The sequence below is a fragment of the Telopea speciosissima genome, chromosome 3 (assembly GCF_018873765.1).
Source record: "Telopea speciosissima isolate NSW1024214 ecotype Mountain lineage chromosome 3, Tspe_v1, whole genome shotgun sequence".
NCBI lineage: Eukaryota > Viridiplantae > Streptophyta > Magnoliopsida > Proteales > Proteaceae > Telopea > Telopea speciosissima.
Window position 1 is genome coordinate 5,576,712 of NC_057918.1, and position 19,409 is coordinate 5,596,120.

General features: G+C 38.7%; 2 protein-coding genes across 4 annotated transcripts; one reads left to right on the plus strand and one right to left on the minus strand.

The window, feature by feature from the left end:
- The first annotated feature begins 1,148 nt into the window (after positions 1-1,148).
- On the plus strand, positions 1,149-3,105 carry LOC122655713 (elongation factor Tu, chloroplastic-like). Its single transcript, XM_043850003.1, has one exon. It carries the CDS (start codon positions 1,219-1,221, stop codon positions 2,704-2,706), a length of 1,488 nt encoding a protein of 495 aa, XP_043705938.1. The 5' UTR covers positions 1,149-1,218; the 3' UTR covers positions 2,707-3,105.
- Positions 3,106-8,489: 5,384 nt separating this feature from the next.
- LOC122653799 (SAGA-associated factor 29 homolog A-like) lies at positions 8,490-19,090 on the minus strand. Of its 3 annotated transcripts, XM_043847739.1 has the most exons (10): positions 18,906-19,090; positions 17,567-17,660; positions 17,208-17,272; positions 15,253-15,314; positions 15,199-15,222; positions 14,816-14,901; positions 12,579-12,632; positions 9,329-9,479; positions 9,158-9,171; positions 8,490-8,795 (listed from the first exon to the last, which is right to left on the minus strand). In XM_043847739.1, the coding sequence occupies exons 1-10, from the start codon at positions 19,024-19,026 to the stop codon at positions 8,693-8,695; spliced, it is 774 nt and encodes a 257-aa protein (XP_043703674.1). In that variant the 5' UTR covers positions 19,027-19,090; the 3' UTR covers positions 8,490-8,692. The 3 variants fall into 3 exon arrangements, with proteins under 3 accessions (XP_043703674.1, XP_043703676.1, XP_043703673.1); XM_043847738.1 differs by having other exon boundaries at positions 8,497-8,795; positions 15,199-15,314; XM_043847741.1 differs by lacking the exon at positions 9,158-9,171 and having other exon boundaries at positions 15,199-15,314.
- Positions 19,091-19,409: the final 319 nt, after the last annotated feature.

A 19,409-nucleotide genomic window follows, 5' to 3' on the forward strand; every position in this document is an offset into this window, starting at 1 on the left:
GGATAGTATTACACAAATTGTGTTAACCTGCTGAACGTTTGCACATCCATAAAATTTTTACAGGGTTCCTTAATATCAAGCAAAACAGGAGGAAAAAGAAAAAGCCCCCAGTCCCCTAATTCCCAGAGTGCTCCTCTTTGAGCTGGTGTACCACTTGCCATGCAATCTGTAAAGAGAGTGGTCTAATCTGGCTCATAATTGATGTGTTCATCTTGCCCTGCTTTAGTCTTCCTTTTTTTTTTTTGTTCTGAAACCTGCAGCAATAGCCATTCCTTGGGGGCAAGGAAAACAAGTGCCCGTTTGATAACTTTACGGGTGTTTGTGTTCTGGTTATGTGCTGAGAAACAGTAAAACAGTTTTTTCATTTTCTGTGCTGAGAAACCGTTTTGACCCGTTTGATAAATCTGTTCTTGAAAACAAGCAAAAAAAAAATTTTTTTTTTATTTTTATTTTTATAAATTAACAAAAATATATGTTTGGCACATTTTTCCAATTTTATAAAAAAACATAATGAACGAATATATGAGTTTTTATCAGACACATTTTTTCAATTTTCAGCCAAGAAACAACAGAACATGTCCAATATGTAAAAAAGCTTTCAATCTAGATTGATCCAATAGGGGAATCGGGATTATACTTGGCTGATTTGGATTCAAATTTACTGGTTTGATCGAGCTGATTCTGATTTTCTGTGGATCCCCAGTCCCCACCCACATAAAAGAGATCTTGATCTGGATCTGGATCAATCTGATTGTGATTTTTAATATCCCAGTCGATCCCCAAACGAAACTTGAAATACCATTTCGCTCTTGTTTCATCATCGTGGTGGGTGGGTGGGTGGGGTCGGAGTTTGAATGGCTGAGATGGTAGCCTGGTGGGGGTCACATGGGTCTGATACTCTGATGTAACGTTTCGGTACCTTTGTGGGTCAGGGGAATTAAAATGGATTTTTATCCGCTCTAGAATTGGAAGCTTTGCTGTGCGCAGTGATGCGCAGCAGCGGCCATGTGTGCACAGTGAGACCCATTGTGCACACATGTCCGCTGCTGCGCCGCACGATGGCACAGCAGTGAACAAAAATCCGATTAAAAGTCTCTTCGTGCTCTCCCAATCTCTCGCTTTCTTGCGTCTCTTGCCTTGGCCCTTGGGTCCTCTCACTCAAATTCACAGTGAGAGGAGCTTGAGCTTTGTAGGGTAGTAGTAGTCCTAATAGCTGCCATGGCAATTTCTTTTACTGCTACGGCCACAGCTTCACCGAAGCTTCTCTTTACAGCCTCCTCCCCTTCTTCTTCTTCATCCAATTCTACTTGTACGCCCAGTTATCTTCCCCTCTCAAATGGGAGAAGCCGCACTAAAGGAAGCCTCGCCATTAAAGCAGCCCCTCTCCTCTCCTCTTCTTTCACCAATCCCTCCAGCATTTTCTGGTTGACTTCCACCGAGGCCGGGAGGAGCCACCGCCGCTCCTTCACTGTTCGAGCCGCTAGGGGCAAGTTCGAGCGCAAGAAACCCCACATCAACATCGGCACCATAGGACATGTCGACCACGGCAAGACCACTCTCACTGCCGCTCTCACTATGGCCTTGGCCGCCGTCGGTAACAGTGCTCCCAAGAAGTACGACGAAATCGATGCCGCCCCTGAGGAGCGTGCCAGAGGCATCACGATCAATACCGCTCACGTCGAGTACGAGACTGAGAACCGCCACTACGCCCACGTTGACTGCCCTGGCCACGCCGATTACGTCAAGAACATGATCACCGGTGCTGCTCAGATGGATGGTGCCATCCTTGTCGTCTCTGGTGCCGATGGCCCCATGCCCCAGACCAAAGAGCACGTCCTTCTTGCCAAGCAGGTTGGCGTCCCTAACATGGTCGTTTTCCTCAACAAGCAAGACCAAGTAGACGATGAGGAGCTCCTCCAGCTCGTCGAATTGGAGATCCGTGAGCTCCTCTCCTCCTATGAGTTCCCCGGTGACGATGTCCCCATTGTCTCCGGTTCCGCGCTCTTAGCCCTAGAAGCCCTCATGGCTAATCCTTCCATCAAAAGAGGGGAGAGCCAGTGGGTCGACAAAATCTACGAGCTGATGGATGCAGTCGACGATTACATTCCCATCCCTCAGCGCCAGACTGACCTTCCCTTCCTCCTCGCAGTCGAAGATGTCTTTTCCATTACTGGCCGTGGGACCGTGGCTACGGGTCGTATTGAGAGGGGCGCCATCAAGGTCGGAGACACTGTTGACCTTGTGGGCCTTAAGAACACCCGCAACACCACCGTTACGGCTCTCGAGATGTTCCAGAAGACCCTTGATGAGGCCTTCGCCGGAGAAAATGTTGGTCTTCTCCTCCGTGGTATCCAGAAGGATGAGATCCAGAGAGGTATGGTTCTTGCCAAGCCAGGCAGTATCACTCCCCACACCAAGTTCCTTTCCATAGTCTACGTGCTCAACAAGGAGGAAGGTGGCAGGCACTCCCCTTTCTTTGCGGGATACAGGCCTCAGTTCTACATGAGGACGACCGATGTCACTGGAAAGATTTACTCCATCATGAATGACAAGGATGAAGAGTCCAAGATGGTAATGCCAGGAGACCGTGTTAAGATGGTTGTTGAGCTAATTGTACCTGTGGCCTGTGAGCAAGGTATGCGGTTCGCCATAAGAGAAGGTGGGAGGACTGTTGGAGCAGGTGTCATCCAGTTAATCATCGAATGACGTAAGCTGCTTTTGGCCGATAATAAACCCGCTGTGGCAGCAAGTGATCCTTACCTTTGAATGTCTAGGGGCTTGAGGTATCAACCTTATGCAGTGAGTGTACCTAGTTCTTCTTCATTCCTAGTGTCATATAGTGTTCAGTTTTGTCGTTTTAGCTCAGTTAGATCAACAAAGTAGCTATGCTTCTATGTAATTTTCCATCCCTGTTGCCACTGTTGATAGCTAAGCTGAAATCTTTTGTTAAACGAGTCTCCGATGGTTGCATAATTGCATTTTCCCCTCTTCTTTATTGTGTTGGTTCCCTCATTGTGGTTTTACTTCTTTATGTCTGAAACTGATTAGAAAACTAAGCGTCATTTTGGTTAATAATGCTGCAGTAAGTTCTTTCAACTTTTTGGACATGCTCCATCTTTCATTTACTTGGCTTCTGGGTTGCTTTTATCATTTTCTAGTTTAAAGTTCTTAAGCTATCTATCTGCATAAGGTTTGGCTGGAAGCACAATTCATGCATAAAATGCGGAGTATGCTTCTTTGGCCTGAAGTAGATGAAGGCCTGTCCAGGGGGGGGAGGGGGGAGGGGGGAGGGGGAGGGGGGGGGAAGAGTTTAAAAGATAGCTTAGTGAAGGCATCTGCATCTAATTCTTCCTTTTTAGACTAATATATGTTCTTCTTTAGGAAACTATTATTCAGATAGGTGGCCATTTCTGTGTTACTATGAACACACAACCAATTTGTTAAGCCTATTTAGTCTGAGAAGTTTATACTACAAGAGTCTTTCGTTTGACCTTTTCAGGTTTTCAGAAATTGTGTCTTTTTTTGGAAAATGGAGAAGCGCCTGTGGGCTAACCTTGTTGCTCAGTCTATGGTCCATTAGGGAAGATAGGAATTCAGGATCTTTGGAGGTTCAAACTGGTCCATTCAAGATTACTGATCTGGTTCTGATTAGTTTCTCTTACAGCATTGCCATAGTGGAGTTGGTCAGAGGTGTCTCAGAGTAATACAGTGGAATGTTGGGGGAAGATTGTTTAATCAACCATCTTTTCAAGTTTTACTTAAGATTGTGGAACCCAGTGAGCTAACACTGGTTGTTACTGCTGGTCAATCATTGAGTCGTACAGGGGAGGTTGACTTGGTAAAGGCAGAGACCAAGTTTGCCCTACTTGGTTTGAGACAAGCTAAATTTGCATGCTAGGAGAACCAAACTCCCCACCCCCTAATGGAAGGGCATTCATCTATTGGCCTTGGATGCCTTTCCGGGTCTTCTGATACACCATTGGGGTTTTCTGATTCCCTTGCACGTAGAAATTACTCAGATGCTGGTTTAAACCTGCTACTTATACTGTAGATGATTTGGCTACATGAGTGGTCATGGGGATTATATTTACATTGCTGAGGTGATTCGGGTGATTCTCTGTTGTAGTTTCTGTTGGTTTTGGTAGCCCTTGGGCTTTGTATATTTCTTACTTCATTTCCTTTCATATTGAAGTGGCTGTTTATCTTCCAAAAGGGGGAACAATCTATTAGATATAGTTAGTCTGGGTCTTGTGCCAAATATGACCTCAGATAGAGCCTATTGGAGGGCAAGGATCTACATTATCGACACCATGTAGCTGAGATTTTCCTAATTTCCTAGGCTAATCTCTTTCTTCTTACTTTCATTTTTCATTTTACATTTTACATCTATCACTTTTGTTATCTCATTTCTTCATCCCTCTTACTTTCATTTCCCTACTTTGTTTTGAAAGGATCCATGTAGCCGATCCCATTTGGTTGGGATAAGGCTGAGTTGTTGTAAAAAAATGTCATTTAGATCAAACATGTACACACATTAATTATGGTGAGTGGTTGTCAATGGATTTCTCTCAACAGGGAAAGAGGGCATTTGTTGGAGAGGCCCATGAACTATTATTCTACAGGTTTCATTTCTCCATCCCCTCAAGTAGGTAACTGGGATTGTAGATTCTTTGTTAAGGGGTGGTGTATCCAGTTTAGGGGCTTTCTTTGTCTGACATCCTCAGTAATTCTTCAGTCATTGGAAATCTCTGAATTCGTCATAAGGAGAGTTAATGAGGTGATCTGTCCATGTCAACAAGTGAGTTCTACCAGAAGTTCACCAGACAAATTCATGGACCTGATGTCTGTAGATCCTTGGGTAGACCTAAATGTGTCCTTTACAGTTTTCCGGGATATCTCTCTCTGACTCTGATGCTGTGACTTCAATGTGTGACGGTATATATAACAAGAAGTACACTAGTTACTGTTAGGGTTATATGCTTGATTTATTCGGGGCTCTATGCCATGATATTTCTTTAATAAAAGATCTAGAAGCTCAGATGTAAGTCAAGGATGGAATATGAACTCTTTAGCCTATGTACAGAAAGAAACCAAAGATTCGTTTGTATAGCTTCTCTCAAAAATATGTCAGCTCAAAAATAAAAAATTGGGTCATTCTAACTTCTGTTGCACTTGAGCCCTCCCATTAATTTTGTTAGAACATCTTTTGAATCATCCATCTGGTTAGCTTCTTAAAGATTTAACTCATGAGCCAATGTCCATCTAATGAAGCATATACTTGATTTATTTGGGGCTCCATGCCATGATATTTCTCTTAACAATCGGTCATTACGAATAGGTGTTATCTTAGTCAGGTGGTTTTGTTTTTAAGTTTCACTTATAATATAGGCTGATGACCTTACTATTCTAAGCTTCTAGGTGGTAAAGATTAAGATATTTAGTTCAACAATCAGTGACTTAGACCTTTAGAAGCAAAGAGTAGAATGTCAGGGAACCCACTGGAGTGGCAGTATGTGTGTGTGAGTCTGTTCCATTGAACTATATGGCCCCCAGACAAACATATCTTAACTAGATTATCATCACAAGCATGGAGAGCCAGAGGATAAATTACCAGTGTACTATTCTACTGCCAGAAATATGTTTTTTCCAAGAATGATATTACACCACTGATGAGTGGATTCAGCCATAGCAAGGCTGAGCCTAGCCAGCCCCTCTTTTGTTTTACTCATCTGATATAGGAAAACCCATTCATAGATCTGCACATGAGCTGACCTTTGTTCAACTCTGCTCAGGCTCATCAGTTGGGCATTTAGGCTCAGGTTTGTGAGGTGCTGAGTGCTTGATGTATTGTGGCCTTTGGACGTGAAGGTGGCCAGTACTTGCTTTCGCTGGATGCACCTTGAGTTTGATTCAGGTCAGTGTTTGAGAAAGTTCTGTAAAAAGCGCTTTTTGGTGGGTGAGACTTTAAACATAAGCTGTTCAACCAGCCAAAAGCAGTTGGGAGTGCCAACCAAGGATGACTCATCGATGCACAGCAGCTTTTGCTTTCATGACCAGTTCAAAGCCCTGTCTGAAGCGGGATTGTCACTCCTGCTCAAAGACGGCCTTACTAAACCAACCTTTTGAATTTTTTCCTTATGGGATCCCCTTGTCTTTTTTTCCCTCCCCAGTTGGAATACATATCCAGATCCCACAAACGGGAGAAAAAAAATTGGCAGCAGAAGTGAGAAGTTAATCCAAAACCTATGATGCTCAGTACCTGAACTTATGTAGTTTACCTTGTTTGCCTGATAGGATATGCTGATACCACTACATTAATGTAAAATAAAAGAGATTTTCTCATTATGGACCATACTGAGCATTAATTGTCATCCCTGAACTATAAATTTCTTTTTGTTTCTCGCAAAAATATCTAAACAGTAGATTGAAACGGAGTTCTTGCTCTAAGAAACTTCATAAATAAAAAAAGTGTATACCTAGTGCACAAGGCTCCCGCCATTGCAGGGTCTGGGGAGGGTCATAAGAAACTTCATGAATAATACTATTAATTGAATTAGGCAAGATATAAGGGGTTAAGAATTAGGATAGTTGGTCTAAGAAAACAGAAATGATGTTATTAGCATGTTTCTTATTGTTTCTGTGTCTCACAGACATCTGGAGCTGGAGAGTCTTGTACCGATGTCTTGCATCAATATCCATACAATTTTCTGTATTTGAGCTCCTTTGAAATACAGTTCTGCTTTTATAATTCATCAAAATGTTTGTTCATGGAGACTGTCTTCCATCGTCGGATGGAGAACAGCAATTTTCAGCTTGTCCCTGTACTTGACTGCACTTGCTTTTTTGAGGGGATCTGAATTCCCATTTATATCTTAGGGTTCTGGTAAAGCTTTTACATCTCCATTACTCTTAATCTGTTTGAGCTATTGAATGTCCTTTGGTTCTTGGAGTGCTTGCTTCTTGTATGGGAGAAGAGGAGTTCCCATAATTTCTTAGCTTGCTTGATCCTTGGTCTCAATTCTATTCCCTGAAGGACCCAGATTCCCATCTACAATTATGCATACCTGTAATGGTTAATTCAGTGATGCGTCGGTCGAAACAATTTTGGTTCTGACTGGGTTTCATTGAAACCGATGCACGTTTCCTCAAATGTCCTTACAAATTTTGTTTGCCATGTTGAGATGAAATAAAACGAGACCAGAGGGGAAGGTCAAAGTGGGGTTTAAGATTTTTACATCTCTATGAAGTTCAAAAGCATCAAGTCTTAATTATTATGTTCGTAGGAAAAAAAAATATTGTTATTATTTGCAAGCGAGTCTCCCAAATTATTATAATAATAATAAAAAAACACGTGTGCATATGGAAGATGTATTAAGAAAGAAAATTTATTGTGTTTGCCTGAAAATCTAAAATTTGGATCCTCTACTGCTGCCTGTCTGTGCTGCGGGCCTGCTTCTTCACACAGGCAGGGGTGCAATGACCATCCTATTCACTGCCTGAGAGCCCTGTCTGGGTGGGGTAGGGCGGTCATTGTGCCCCTACCTGTGTGAAGAAGCATGCCCGCAGCACGGGCAAGCGGCAACAGATGATCCGGATCTGAAAAATTATGTCACTTATTTTTATATTTTATGTTTTTCTCAGAAACGCAAAGCCCCTTCACAGAAAAGAGAATTAACAAAGCCTTGCGATATCTGATTTTCCCTTCATAAAAACTTAATTAAACTTGTCTTATCCCAATCAATGGGATCTGTTACATGGATATTATTTCTTCATTGAAACCGATTGAAATCAAATCGAGCTATTTACACAAAAATCGTAAAACTGTTTAATAAATGATTCAATTTTCTATTCATATTAGAATAAACAACTTTGCATCAGACTCTTCCAAACTTCTATTGTAACACTACCATTTGGATCTACTAATTTATCTATTTTCCTCTTTTTTAAGGCTTCTAGTGAAAATTAATGGATTTTTACTTGCCTATAGCTCCATTTATTTCAACGTTGAATTTCGTTTTTTTAAATGATTTTTACTTGTTAAGTAAAATTTATACGTTTTTGGTTGTCCTTTTTATGAATTTTATGACAAAGAAACTTAAAATTGTAGACATCGTTAAGCAAAGAAAAGAATCTAACCATATGATAGGTTTACTTCCTCCGACCAATGTATAATAGACCACTATGTCATCACTTCTCTTTTTTTCTTTTTTCTTTTTTTTTTTTTGGGGGGGGGGAGGGGAGATGTCAGAATTTGAAATAAAAATCATTTTTCAAATATTTGTATTGTAGCCAATATTCCCAAGCGATTCCTGTAAAATATTTACATCCTCCATAGTCCATATCATTCTTTTGACTCTTGGAATATCGGCCATCTATGGAAGCTATATTTAGCAAAATGCGACCTTAGCTCTTAGGTCTAAAAATAGCAAATTGCCAATTGTGTAAAGGATAGATGCCACATGTCCATGAAATTTGAGTGTAAACAATGCCAACCACATGGTTTAACATTATATATTAAAACTCGTTATGTAATATATCTTTCTCTCTTAGGATTACCTAATACATATTAGAGAGAGAACCGATAGACTCTGCTATACAACATAGAGTGATATACATGGTAAATCCTGGTTGGAAAAGAAACTGAACAGCCAAATAAAACTAAAAATTACATACATAATAGACATCGAATTTGTCACTGCCGATGTCCCTCAGGCAGAGGAACAACCTTGTGGAAGGGTACCGTCCTCTGGGGTAAAGATCCATCTTCTTCGTCATCATCGAACTCCAGCAAGTAACTGGCCAAAGGCATGCAAAACATATTGTAATCCAAAAAACACAAGCAATCAATAACTCCAGCAAATAACTAAGGTATATCATCATTATAGAGAAGTAGATATTGCTACTCCAGATCTATTCATGGAAAGTAAAAGACAATTGAGGTCTGCCTGCAATTTGTATCCTAAGGAAGAAAACATCATCTGCTTCATGCTAAGTAACTATGGTTCGGTTTAAAGCTCAATCAGTAGATGCTTTTGGAGACCGAGAATTTGACTTGTTTACATGCATCAAAAGTTAGAGTGTACTTAGAAAATTTAACAACCTCTATTCCAAGAACTTAAATAATCAAATTTCAAAATAAATATGATTAATAACTTACTCATCAGTCTTCTTCTGAAAGTTTGAAATTGAAATCCATCGACGAGCCACATATGGAATATAGAAAACAAGTCAGTCTCAATTGTAAGCATTTCAAGGAACAGGTAATAGCAGAGATACATGATCATGTATGTATATTTATAGCATGAAATATGAAGTATTAAACTGTTACCTTGCGATGGGTGACAACAGTTGCTTTATATAAAGCAGTGGTTCCAGGATAGACTGCCAAAACATGTCTCCCAGTAGGGTAATCTGGAGCACTAGTAGGATCATTTCGCTTTGGAAAAGGAATAATGCGTGACATAAGCAGCTTGTACTTTCTGAAAAGTATATAAAAGACCACTATCAACATGAAGATTAAGTTTTTTACTCCGCAGGAGACAAATAAGAAAAGAACACATTCCAAATGCCCAAAAAGGGGTGATCCTAGTATCCTAAATACCCATCTTTAAGTTGCAAGACTAGAAGTTATAATTGCAAACTTCTAACATGATCCTTACTCATCTATTAACGTGCTGGAGATGCTTCACATAAGCATAATATCATACAAGGACACATTCATTCTGACATAACTTCTGTGCTTTTAGCATGAAAGTTCATGGTAACATAACATGATCCTTACTGTTATAAACTGGAAAGGTGAATCGTTCGTGACTTCAAATGGAGAAACATTTTATGCCCCCCCCCCCCCCTCCAAAAAAAAAAAAAAAAAGACGAGAAGAGATTTGAATATCTACGGAAATCAAGGGAAGTTACTGCATTTTCCTCCCTTTAAGACTGACTACACACTATCATCAAGTACTTCCTTCACTCGTCCTTTGCCTCATATGAAGACCATCACATACTAGCTTCTTGAAATCAAACTTCAAGAAAGTAAAATAACAATTCCCAATGAATATGAAGAATTCTGTGAAAAGAAAGAAGATTGCAAGGATGGAATGGACTATAATCCAAATCAGTACAATGGTAAAGATAGAAGAAATACATGATACCCCTAATAAACAATCGCTTAGCAATGCTCATCATTGAAGAAATGACCAAGGCATCCAGAGGAATGAGGTGTTCAATGAAGTGGCTAAGAATTGACCATCTTTGTCAAAAGTTAACCAGCTGATCACGATCGAAGAATTCTACCTCAATCATCTTTAGAACTCAACAGAGGAGGCCATTGTTAGGGCATAAATGAGTGCCAGATTCTTCATTTGAACAGAACTACACATTATTATTGCCTGGCAAAGATCTGGAAAACAGCACCCGAACTATCTCCAAAACTCCTGGAATGCCTAAGGGGCATTGGTTCATAGAGAACAACAACAACATCAACTCAGCCTTATCCCAACTAAATGGGGTCGGCTACACGGATTCTAGCCAAGACAAAATAATAAAGATAAAAGAAAAGAAAACACAGCAACAATAACAAAAAATCAGTCATATACAAACTAATTGGGTCGGCTACACGGACCCTTTCCCTCCAATCAGCCCTATTCGACGTCATACTTGAAACAAGACCTAAACTATGCATGTCTTTCCTCAGTTCTCCTAGGGTCATTTTAGGTCTACCCCTAGCTCTTTTAGAACCTTCAATCAGAATCAAGTCCCTCCTCCGAGCTGGAGCATCCAAAGGCTTCCATTGAACATGGCCATGCCACCTCGGATGACTTTTGCATAGCTTATTTTGAATCAGGGCTACTCCCAAACCAGCTCTAATATTATCATTCCTTATTTTATCCTTCCTGGTTTTGCTACTCATCCATCTCAACATCCTCATCTCCGCTACACTTAGCTTATCTATATCACGCTTCTTAACAGCCCAAAACTCCGTGTCATACATCATAGCCGGTCTTATGACTGCCTTGTAAAATTTTCCTTTAAGCTTTAAAGGAATCCGTCAATCACATAACACTCCAGATGCACCTCTCCACTTCATCCAACCTATTCTAATCCTCTAAAAGACATCATCTTCTATATCACCTTCCTTACTGATGATTGATCCTAGATACCTGAAATTGGTTCATAGAGACATATCAATATTAAGTCAAAAGGCATCACCACTGAGAGGGAACCAAAGCCTGGGAATCCTCATAAATGTAGGAGAAAATCTGTGCCTACAACCAATCACGTAGAGTAAGAGTCCAAGGAGAAGCCCTACATAAATTGATTGGGACTTCTCAATGTGTTGCATCAGTGATGATGGTACAATGACCTCCAAGACATCTTCCTCAATCTTAGAAAAGCTCATTATGTCTTTTTCCCATATGTGCCACAAACCAGTTATTAGAACAAACATCCACAACAACTGTGGCCTCTAACAGTACATGCAAAATGCCATAAGACAACCCAAATAAAGCCAAATAGTCTAACGCGTAGCACATACTCCACATTCAATTTACAGATAACCAAAAGTCGATTAACCAGTTGCAAATTGCGCATGCATATCAACACTTCTTATGTCCTTTCTTGAGCATGTCACAAATGTTAGTCTTTTTATGGGCCACCTCCCATCCAAAGTTTCATCTTGTTGAAGGGCCAGAATTTTCCATATAACCTCAGGGAAAGGAACCATCCATAGGTTTAATATAAGTGAAAGGTTTAGAGGAGAAATTGCCGTTGAATTCTAGGAACCAAAAGTTATTACCCTAACCTTAACATGAAACATTGCCATTGAATTTTACGAACCAAAATTTAAACCTTAACCGTAAAATGGGATGAACGCATCCAAAGGTCTGCACAATGAAAGTTCTCAACTCCAACAAACCTTCAATCACCCTGTGGAGCATCCCTTGGTTATTGAGGAACCAGCCTCAGCCTTGCCATTCCAAGATATCCCTTGAAGGGGAAGCTCCGAAGGGAACTACTTTCTTATAGCTGCTATAACACTTCTTGTTTGCATTTTACTCCAGTGGAGTCAAGTAGCCTACGGGAAAAAAGGTCTTTCCTTAAGCTTCTATGGCTAGGTGTGGGGGTGGAGTGCGGTGGAGCAATTAGTACATGCTGACATCCGAAAGTGCTTCGACCATGTAATGTAGATCATAAGCGTCTATTGGATTTACTGGCAGAACAAATCAATGATCATATCTTCTTGGATCCAATTCAAAAATACCTACTCTTACAGCCCCTGGCGAATCAGCTCCTCTCATTAATATTGATGATCACTAATCTATTATTCTATTAAAAAATATTGAATTAATGGCAAATGAAAATAGGATTTTGTCCATATTAGCAAGCCATAAGAATTGTCACATACAACAAACAAACTTCTGTACATGGGGGTTGCATGATTTCCACCATCACCATCACCCCCCCCCCCCCCAAAAAAAAAGAAAGAAAGAAAGAAAGCAAGTTCATCCAAATTATAGTGAGAAGGAAAAGAATACTTAATCGAGAACAATCCAAGGTACAGTTATAAAAACGAAGTTTACCTCTGGCCTCCACCCTCTTCATCATCACCGGGTTCCTCGTCAAGCACCTCAAATCTGCACAGAGATTAGAAGTTTAATGAATAAGGATAACGACTTCCAAACAATATTACAAATTTGATCATCACATAAAATCAGTACTTGAAGGGGAAGTTTTAGAAAACAGCTAAAGCCAGCGAACCTTTACAAAGCATCTTGTTGGGGCAACCAAGAAATAACAGACATAAAATGATAGTAGCTGATCTGCAGATGTTGAGATGGACGAGAAGCAAGACAAGAGAACAAAATCAGAAACACGAGCACTCACAAGAGTCTAAGGGTAGACAATGAGGAAAATTGAAAGAGATGGGTCATTCACGAAATATCAAGCACAGCAACAGCTGGAAGGAACAAGGATTAAATGGTGCAAGTCAAGGAATTAATAGGACAAGATGGCAAAATGATTTGGGCTGAAGTAATGATAAAAGAAGAGTGGAATTGCAGAACAGGATAGACATAGCCAATCCCAAGTAATAGGACCAGCCTCAGCTGCGTTGTATGTATGAATAGATAGTTCAGTAGAGAGCATAGATTTGTACACCGCTTTGCATCTTTTAAAGGAACCCAAACTTATGATGTCAATAGTTGTTTATTTCCTAAGTAGTATAGGAAGAAAACACGTTTTCATGAAAATAACTTAGAAATCCTGAAGCAATGAACAACTTAATTCATTGAAGCCCTTGAAATTTCAAGATCTCATACTGGTTCTGGTTCAAGGGTCACCAAAATGAGATATACAAATGGCTGTGTTTCAATCCAAGTGGCAAATAGGCATTCATTTTGTTTTTCTTGAATTGTGACATGACACAAAATATCAGAAAAAATCAATAAGTAATCAATTTCAATCCAGGTCAAAACCTAGTGCCAAACCAGAACTCCGAAAACTGTTTCAGATGCAGCCAACAGCAGAAAAGGCAGAAAGACAGATACTGACAAAAATTACAAGTTCAACAAATCAAATTAAATGCTAGATATAGTCATCGAGGAAATACACTCCGGAGCAGCGAATATTCAGATATGATTAACTGGGAATTCTGAATTTCTGATAGGTTGATATAGCATTTTACATGGCCATGGGACCATAAAAAAGGCTGATACACGATAGTTTTGAAGCCGAGGAAGAGTAAAATCCATACAGACATCATGTGATGCATGTTTTGGACTTAGACCTATAAATAACTCAAGTATTGTCTGACAATGAGTCCAGATTTGTTTAATGGAAGCATAAAGCTCATGCAAACTGGATTTTGAGGTAACAGAATTAGTGTTACAGATAGGATAATCCAAAGTAGGTTTAGTGTGATGGATCTATGGTTCCAATGCTATAATAGTGAAGTTTCTTGTTTTTTCCCCTTTCTTGAAACAATCTCCTGGATATGTTGAAACCTTGCATAGAAAGATTTAAAAAAAAAAAAAATTTGGGTGGTTTCACTGGTTTGGGGATTTTTTTTTGGAAGCTAAGAACATTGTATTCTTCAATCAACATGCCATAACACAAGGCAAAACATTTTTTCAACAGCATAAGTCTAAAAGAGCCATGCGTTTACTTGTCAGGATTCAGAATTTCAGTATTCAACTTAGTAAGCACTGACTTTTAAACATAGATGGGTTATCTGCAAGTCAAGGCTTGGAGGTGGAAGGAAATTTCATCATCCTCCTCTGTAAAGAGCTGAAATCATTCAGCTGACGGGTGAATTCCACGGATCATATTAATTACACTAATCAATTATCTAGGAAGCCTTCTCATGGCAAGAGAAGTTATGAATAATCATACCCAAACAGGAAATAGCCAAATTGCTGACAATTTGAGAATAATGGAAGTGAAAAGTCTGATGACCAACTTTGTTTCCTCCTACCAACTCCCTTGTCTAAATCAGCTTTTTTTTCCAGATAAAATGGATTTATTGAATGTGAATAATCGCCCTCTCCAATTTATCAAAGAAATGATACAATTGCAGTCATCAATGGATAATTTCCACCTTCACCCCCCCCCCCCCTTCTTTTACTGAACTTTTTGTTTGGTTATTAACAAACTGGTGAATGTTTTTGTCAGCTTGCCCCCTCTTCTCCACCATCCAAAATAAAGTGATTTATTTTTGTGGGAGGGGAGTAAACAAAGGATGGAAGTAGAACTCCCTCTAGTCATAGCACCAGAAGAAAAAAGAACAAGGGCAACTCCTTAATTACATGACTGAACTTACTCTTTTGCTTCTCTATCAAAATGGATTACTTTTACAACAAACCATTCGTGTTTCTCAGCTCCATCAGGTGTGACCCTTGCTGCTACCTGAAAACGCATGATAATTGTAACCAAGAAGTTTGATTAAAAATCAACCTCTTATGCAAAAAAGCATCAGAAAAGGAGAAATATGCATTCACCAAAAATACAATGTAGACAGAATGAGCAATTCAGAATGATAGTCAAGAAAATGTCAACAGTTTTTCAATGTCATTAACATATCAAATGAACATACCCATATGAGAGAGAGAGAGAGAGAGAGAGAGAGAACTGTTAACTTTGTTTCTAAGGTAGATATTTTGGAAGATTTACATGAAATGAATTTTCACTGAATCATTGAAATACCTGTTCACCCTTTAGACTAGCAGCCAGCTCAAGTTGGCTACGCATGGATCCAGCAGGAGAGAGCCTCGACATATCTGAATCAGCCTTCATTCGTTTCTTTTTCTGTTCACTTCCATCTAGAAGAGATCAAACTAATTAAATCCAGGAGAGAATATCTTAATAGAAATAAACTTAACTAAAGAGAACCAGCAATTAACAGCCTAATACCCTCTCTCCCTCTCTCCATAATGTGTTAAATGCTAGAAAGTAGTCCAATCAACATGCTAAACACAATGATATTGACTGTGCAACAACCATTCATAATGAAGATGCCAGTATTAATTAAACTGTATCGTATAGTTGCACAATAGTGAGAGACCGCTACTCTATCAGACTTTTGTTTACATCAATTTACTGATTAGGAGATACTAGCTATTTACTACGGTGCATCCCTTCACTTGAATCAATGACAATGACAGGAACATATGCAGCAGAAACTCCGTACGCTGGTCATTGTGGAGGGAAGTCAAAGAAGAGCCTGACATCCAGGGGGTGAGAACCACGGAAACAAACTCTGCTGGTGTGGCAATCACAGGGAGGCCATTGGGAAGAACAATAACAGTCACTGTTATAAGAATTTTTACTTTGATTGCAGTAACCTACGTTGACTCAGATTTGATTAACACTTGGGACACTTTTTATGGTTTCTTTTCTTATTTTGAAGTTCTGGCAACCTAGTTGGTTTAGGATTTATTAATTGAATTGATTCCATGTAACTCCTTACTTTATGTAGTAGTCCGAGTTAAACCAGGACGTACAGTATTAGCTAAAATAGACAAGACATATGAAGGTATTTGACAATTTATCTTCCATATTTTAGTTTTTTATAAAACTTTCAGGGATTTTTAGTACGAGTTAAAATTTCTAGTATGTATGGAAGTTTGAGTCAAGAATCCTATATATTGTAATTGGCATTGTTGTTATGTGTTGATATACGTTGTTGTGGCCCTTGATAGCTCGAGCTTTTAGGATAAGCGGTTGTAACAGACACTTTCATCAAGTCAGTTTAATGCATTGAAGTTCATCCAATAGCAGTAACTGTTTGGCCATGGGGATTCATGGTCTGGAGATGGATTTCCTCTTCTTCTTCTTTAGGCGTCTTCCAGCACACATTCTCCAATCTATTGAAGTTCATCCAATAGCAGTCTACTGATCGCCCAACTTTCTATCTAACTAAGAATTCTCTTCACATTCAGATATCAACAGATCACTATTCCACCACCCGTATCAGCCTTCTGGTTACTTATATTATTTAAATAAAAAAAAAAAACACAGAGTTTTCATAATTTTCACTAATGAAAGAAATCACTTCTCTTGGGCAAACCACCTATTAGGCCAAATTATTCACATCTTTTTAGCTTGACTTCTCTCAATGTTTTCCAAAATTTTCTGTAGTTCTTTATGTTAAAATCATAGTTGTCACGGCGTCTTGGAAGCAAGGCGAAACTAACAAGGAGAACAAGGGGTCCAAGGCTCCTGGACACCAAGGCATCGCTAGGTTTTAACAACTATAAAATTGTATTCTTCTCATAACTTCCCTTTCCTTTTGATTCTGCACGTTTAAATATTGTTCCTAGTGGAACCTGTGAGGGAAATACTATTTTCCTACACCAGCCTTGCTCTGTCAATGCACCTCTTTCCCGGTTCATTGTCCAAAGTAGCTTCAATAATCACATTATATACATCCTACAATCAATCAGCTACTCTTTGGAAAACACCTAGTCACCTAGGCAATTACTTTTGACAATTTATAGAATATCTTCATAAATCTTGATGTCAACTAATCTTTCTGAATAAAAAACCACCAACGTTCTATGATGTCAAGACTTTTGAAGCACAGAGTTAAGCATAAGTATCATAGAAGTCAGGAAGTTCATATCCAAAACATTATAAATTTTCTATTATGACAGCATCAAGCAACAGTATTTTCACAAAACCATATAACACACTTTATGAGTTCTGGCTCAAACCTTTTCTGCGATGTACAGACTGTAGCATAAAAGAATCCAGTTCAGTGATCAATGTGTTCGAAACACTGCAGCAAAGAAATGAAGTATTCAAAGTGAAAAAGGATTTTCTAGACATAATTAAAACAATGGGAATAGTTCAGCAAAAAAAAAAAAACCAATGGGATAACCAAAGAGGTATCAAACTATCAATGATCCAGTAGGACCACTACACAAGAATAGTCTTAAAAGCACATGATCCCTTCCCCACAAATTCAGCAAAAGAAGTGCAAATCCTTTTTCTTTTCTTGAAAGGAGGGTACTCAAAAAGTATGCATAATAATCCCATAATGAAGGGGGTATAATACTTCCTTTGTTTGTACCTCAATTCATTTTCTGTTAGTTCTTTAGCCTTCTGATACAATTCCCGAAGCTTCCCCAACAGGTCATCACCTGACTTCTCGACTAACTCAGGATCTGCAATGACAAGCAAGAAATCCTAGATGAAATAAAGATCTGTATTTATAGGAAAACTAAATAAATACTTCAAAAAATAACCCCACTAATACAACCAACATGGAAAGCACAACAAGAAAGAAGATAGAACACCACAGTTCCAAATGAAACAATATCAAGTAATCTAAGAAAATATATGAGCCACTTGATAGCCAGCTATTTACCAGTGCTGGTATAGTGGTGTCAATATAAAAAAACATGAAAAAGGGGACATGCCAAAAGAGCAATCAATGTCAATTACAACAACACACAAATTAATCCACCTAAACTGCCCCTCGATTCACAGAGAAATAATTCAAGAGGTGAATCAAATAGCATAATGAAGTAAAGAAATTAAATCCCATGTGTATCAACTTCCAAAATTTAGCAAAATCATCCGTGAGACTTTGTTCATTAACAACCTAAATAAATAACAGTCAAGCAAATTGATGTTGAATCAAATCTAGCAACAAAGGTTTTTTAACCCATTCTACTATGTTATTAATTTTGACCGTATTATAGATTTAGTTACAAAATAAAGTAAAATTTAATAATCAGATTTGAAATATTTTGGAGTAAGTTAGACAATCATGTGAGATAATGATTACAAAAATTTCCACTTTAGTATTCACTTGATTTCACTTCCCTTCCCTTCATTTCCCTTGCAACTAGACAGAACCTAAAGAAAAAAATATATATGTAATTGTAATATTACAACATTTGATCCGGAAGAAAAAAAAGTGATAATCTTTTCAATATACTAATTAGAATTTCTCTAATGACGAAAAGAGTAAGCAAATCGTTAGAAGATCAAATAAACATAAATGCCAGAACGGGTAACCATAAATATTCATCCAACAAGTATCCATGCAGTAGAGAAGCATGTCAGATAGGAGCACGTTGTGGAAGACCGCAAAGAACAACGAGAAGAACAAATATTTCGAGACATTAACAAAAAGTTTACTTGAACATAGACCAATATTGTTAACTAATTAATGAATTCTGGCAGGTAACGTTCAGTGGACGTATGAAATTCGAAGTTCAAACACATTAAAAGCATTTACGGGAAATCAAAGAAAAATTAAAATAAAACAAAATCTGAAAAACTAGAGAAGTAGACAAAAAATATATCATGGATTTTGAATTTTAATAATAATAATAAAAAACTAACATATATCATTATGAGAACAAAAAAAATTGAGTAAATTGGGAGTTACAGAAACTTACTGGATTGAAGTTTTTTATGAAGTCTATTGATCTCGCTCACAAAGCCCTCCTGCTCTTTCCTCAACTTGTCAAGCTCCCTAGAAAGCTCTAGAATAGTTGCAGTATCGACAGTATTTGACATAATTTCTCACTAAAATAATCTTCCAACCACCAACATACTGATTCATTCGAAAGTTACAGCATCATCATCATCATCATCATAAACATTAACAGAAAACCCAGGAGACTGGAACCTGAAATTTGACGAGAAACTTGGGTTGGAGCGTCAAACATAACCCAGGTAAAGTTGGGGAACTCAAATCGGGGAAGAACTAAATAAGAAGGGAAAGGAAGGCCAGATAGCTCTCATGCCGAGAACAGTAAGATCCTCGGGATGCGTTATTATTCATTTTCAAAATCAGGATTTTTGTGTAGCAGAAGCCTCGTTTGGCTACTGAGTTTATGGAGAGGGAGGGTCTCGAACCTTTTTTTGTCTACCTTTAACGTCCTTGTAATCTGAAGAAA

Excerpts from the sequence above, each read along its gene's own strand:
- LOC122655713 (XM_043850003.1), top strand. The coding sequence starts at position 1,219 with ATGGCAATTTCTTTTACTGCTACGGCCACAGCTTCACCGAAGCTTCTC.
- LOC122653799 (XM_043847738.1), bottom strand. The coding sequence starts at position 19,026 with ATGTCAAATACTGTCGATACTGCAACTATTCTAGAGCTTTCTAGGGAG. Across the intron at positions 12,633-14,815 it reads TTTGATAGAGAAGCAAAAGA|ATTTGAGGTGCTTGACGAGG; the intron begins GTAAGTTCAGTC and ends ATCTCTGTGCAG. Across the intron at positions 9,480-12,578 it reads GAAGAGGGTGGAGGCCAGAG|AAAGTACAAGCTGCTTATGT; the intron begins GTAAACTTCGTT and ends TATACTTTTCAG.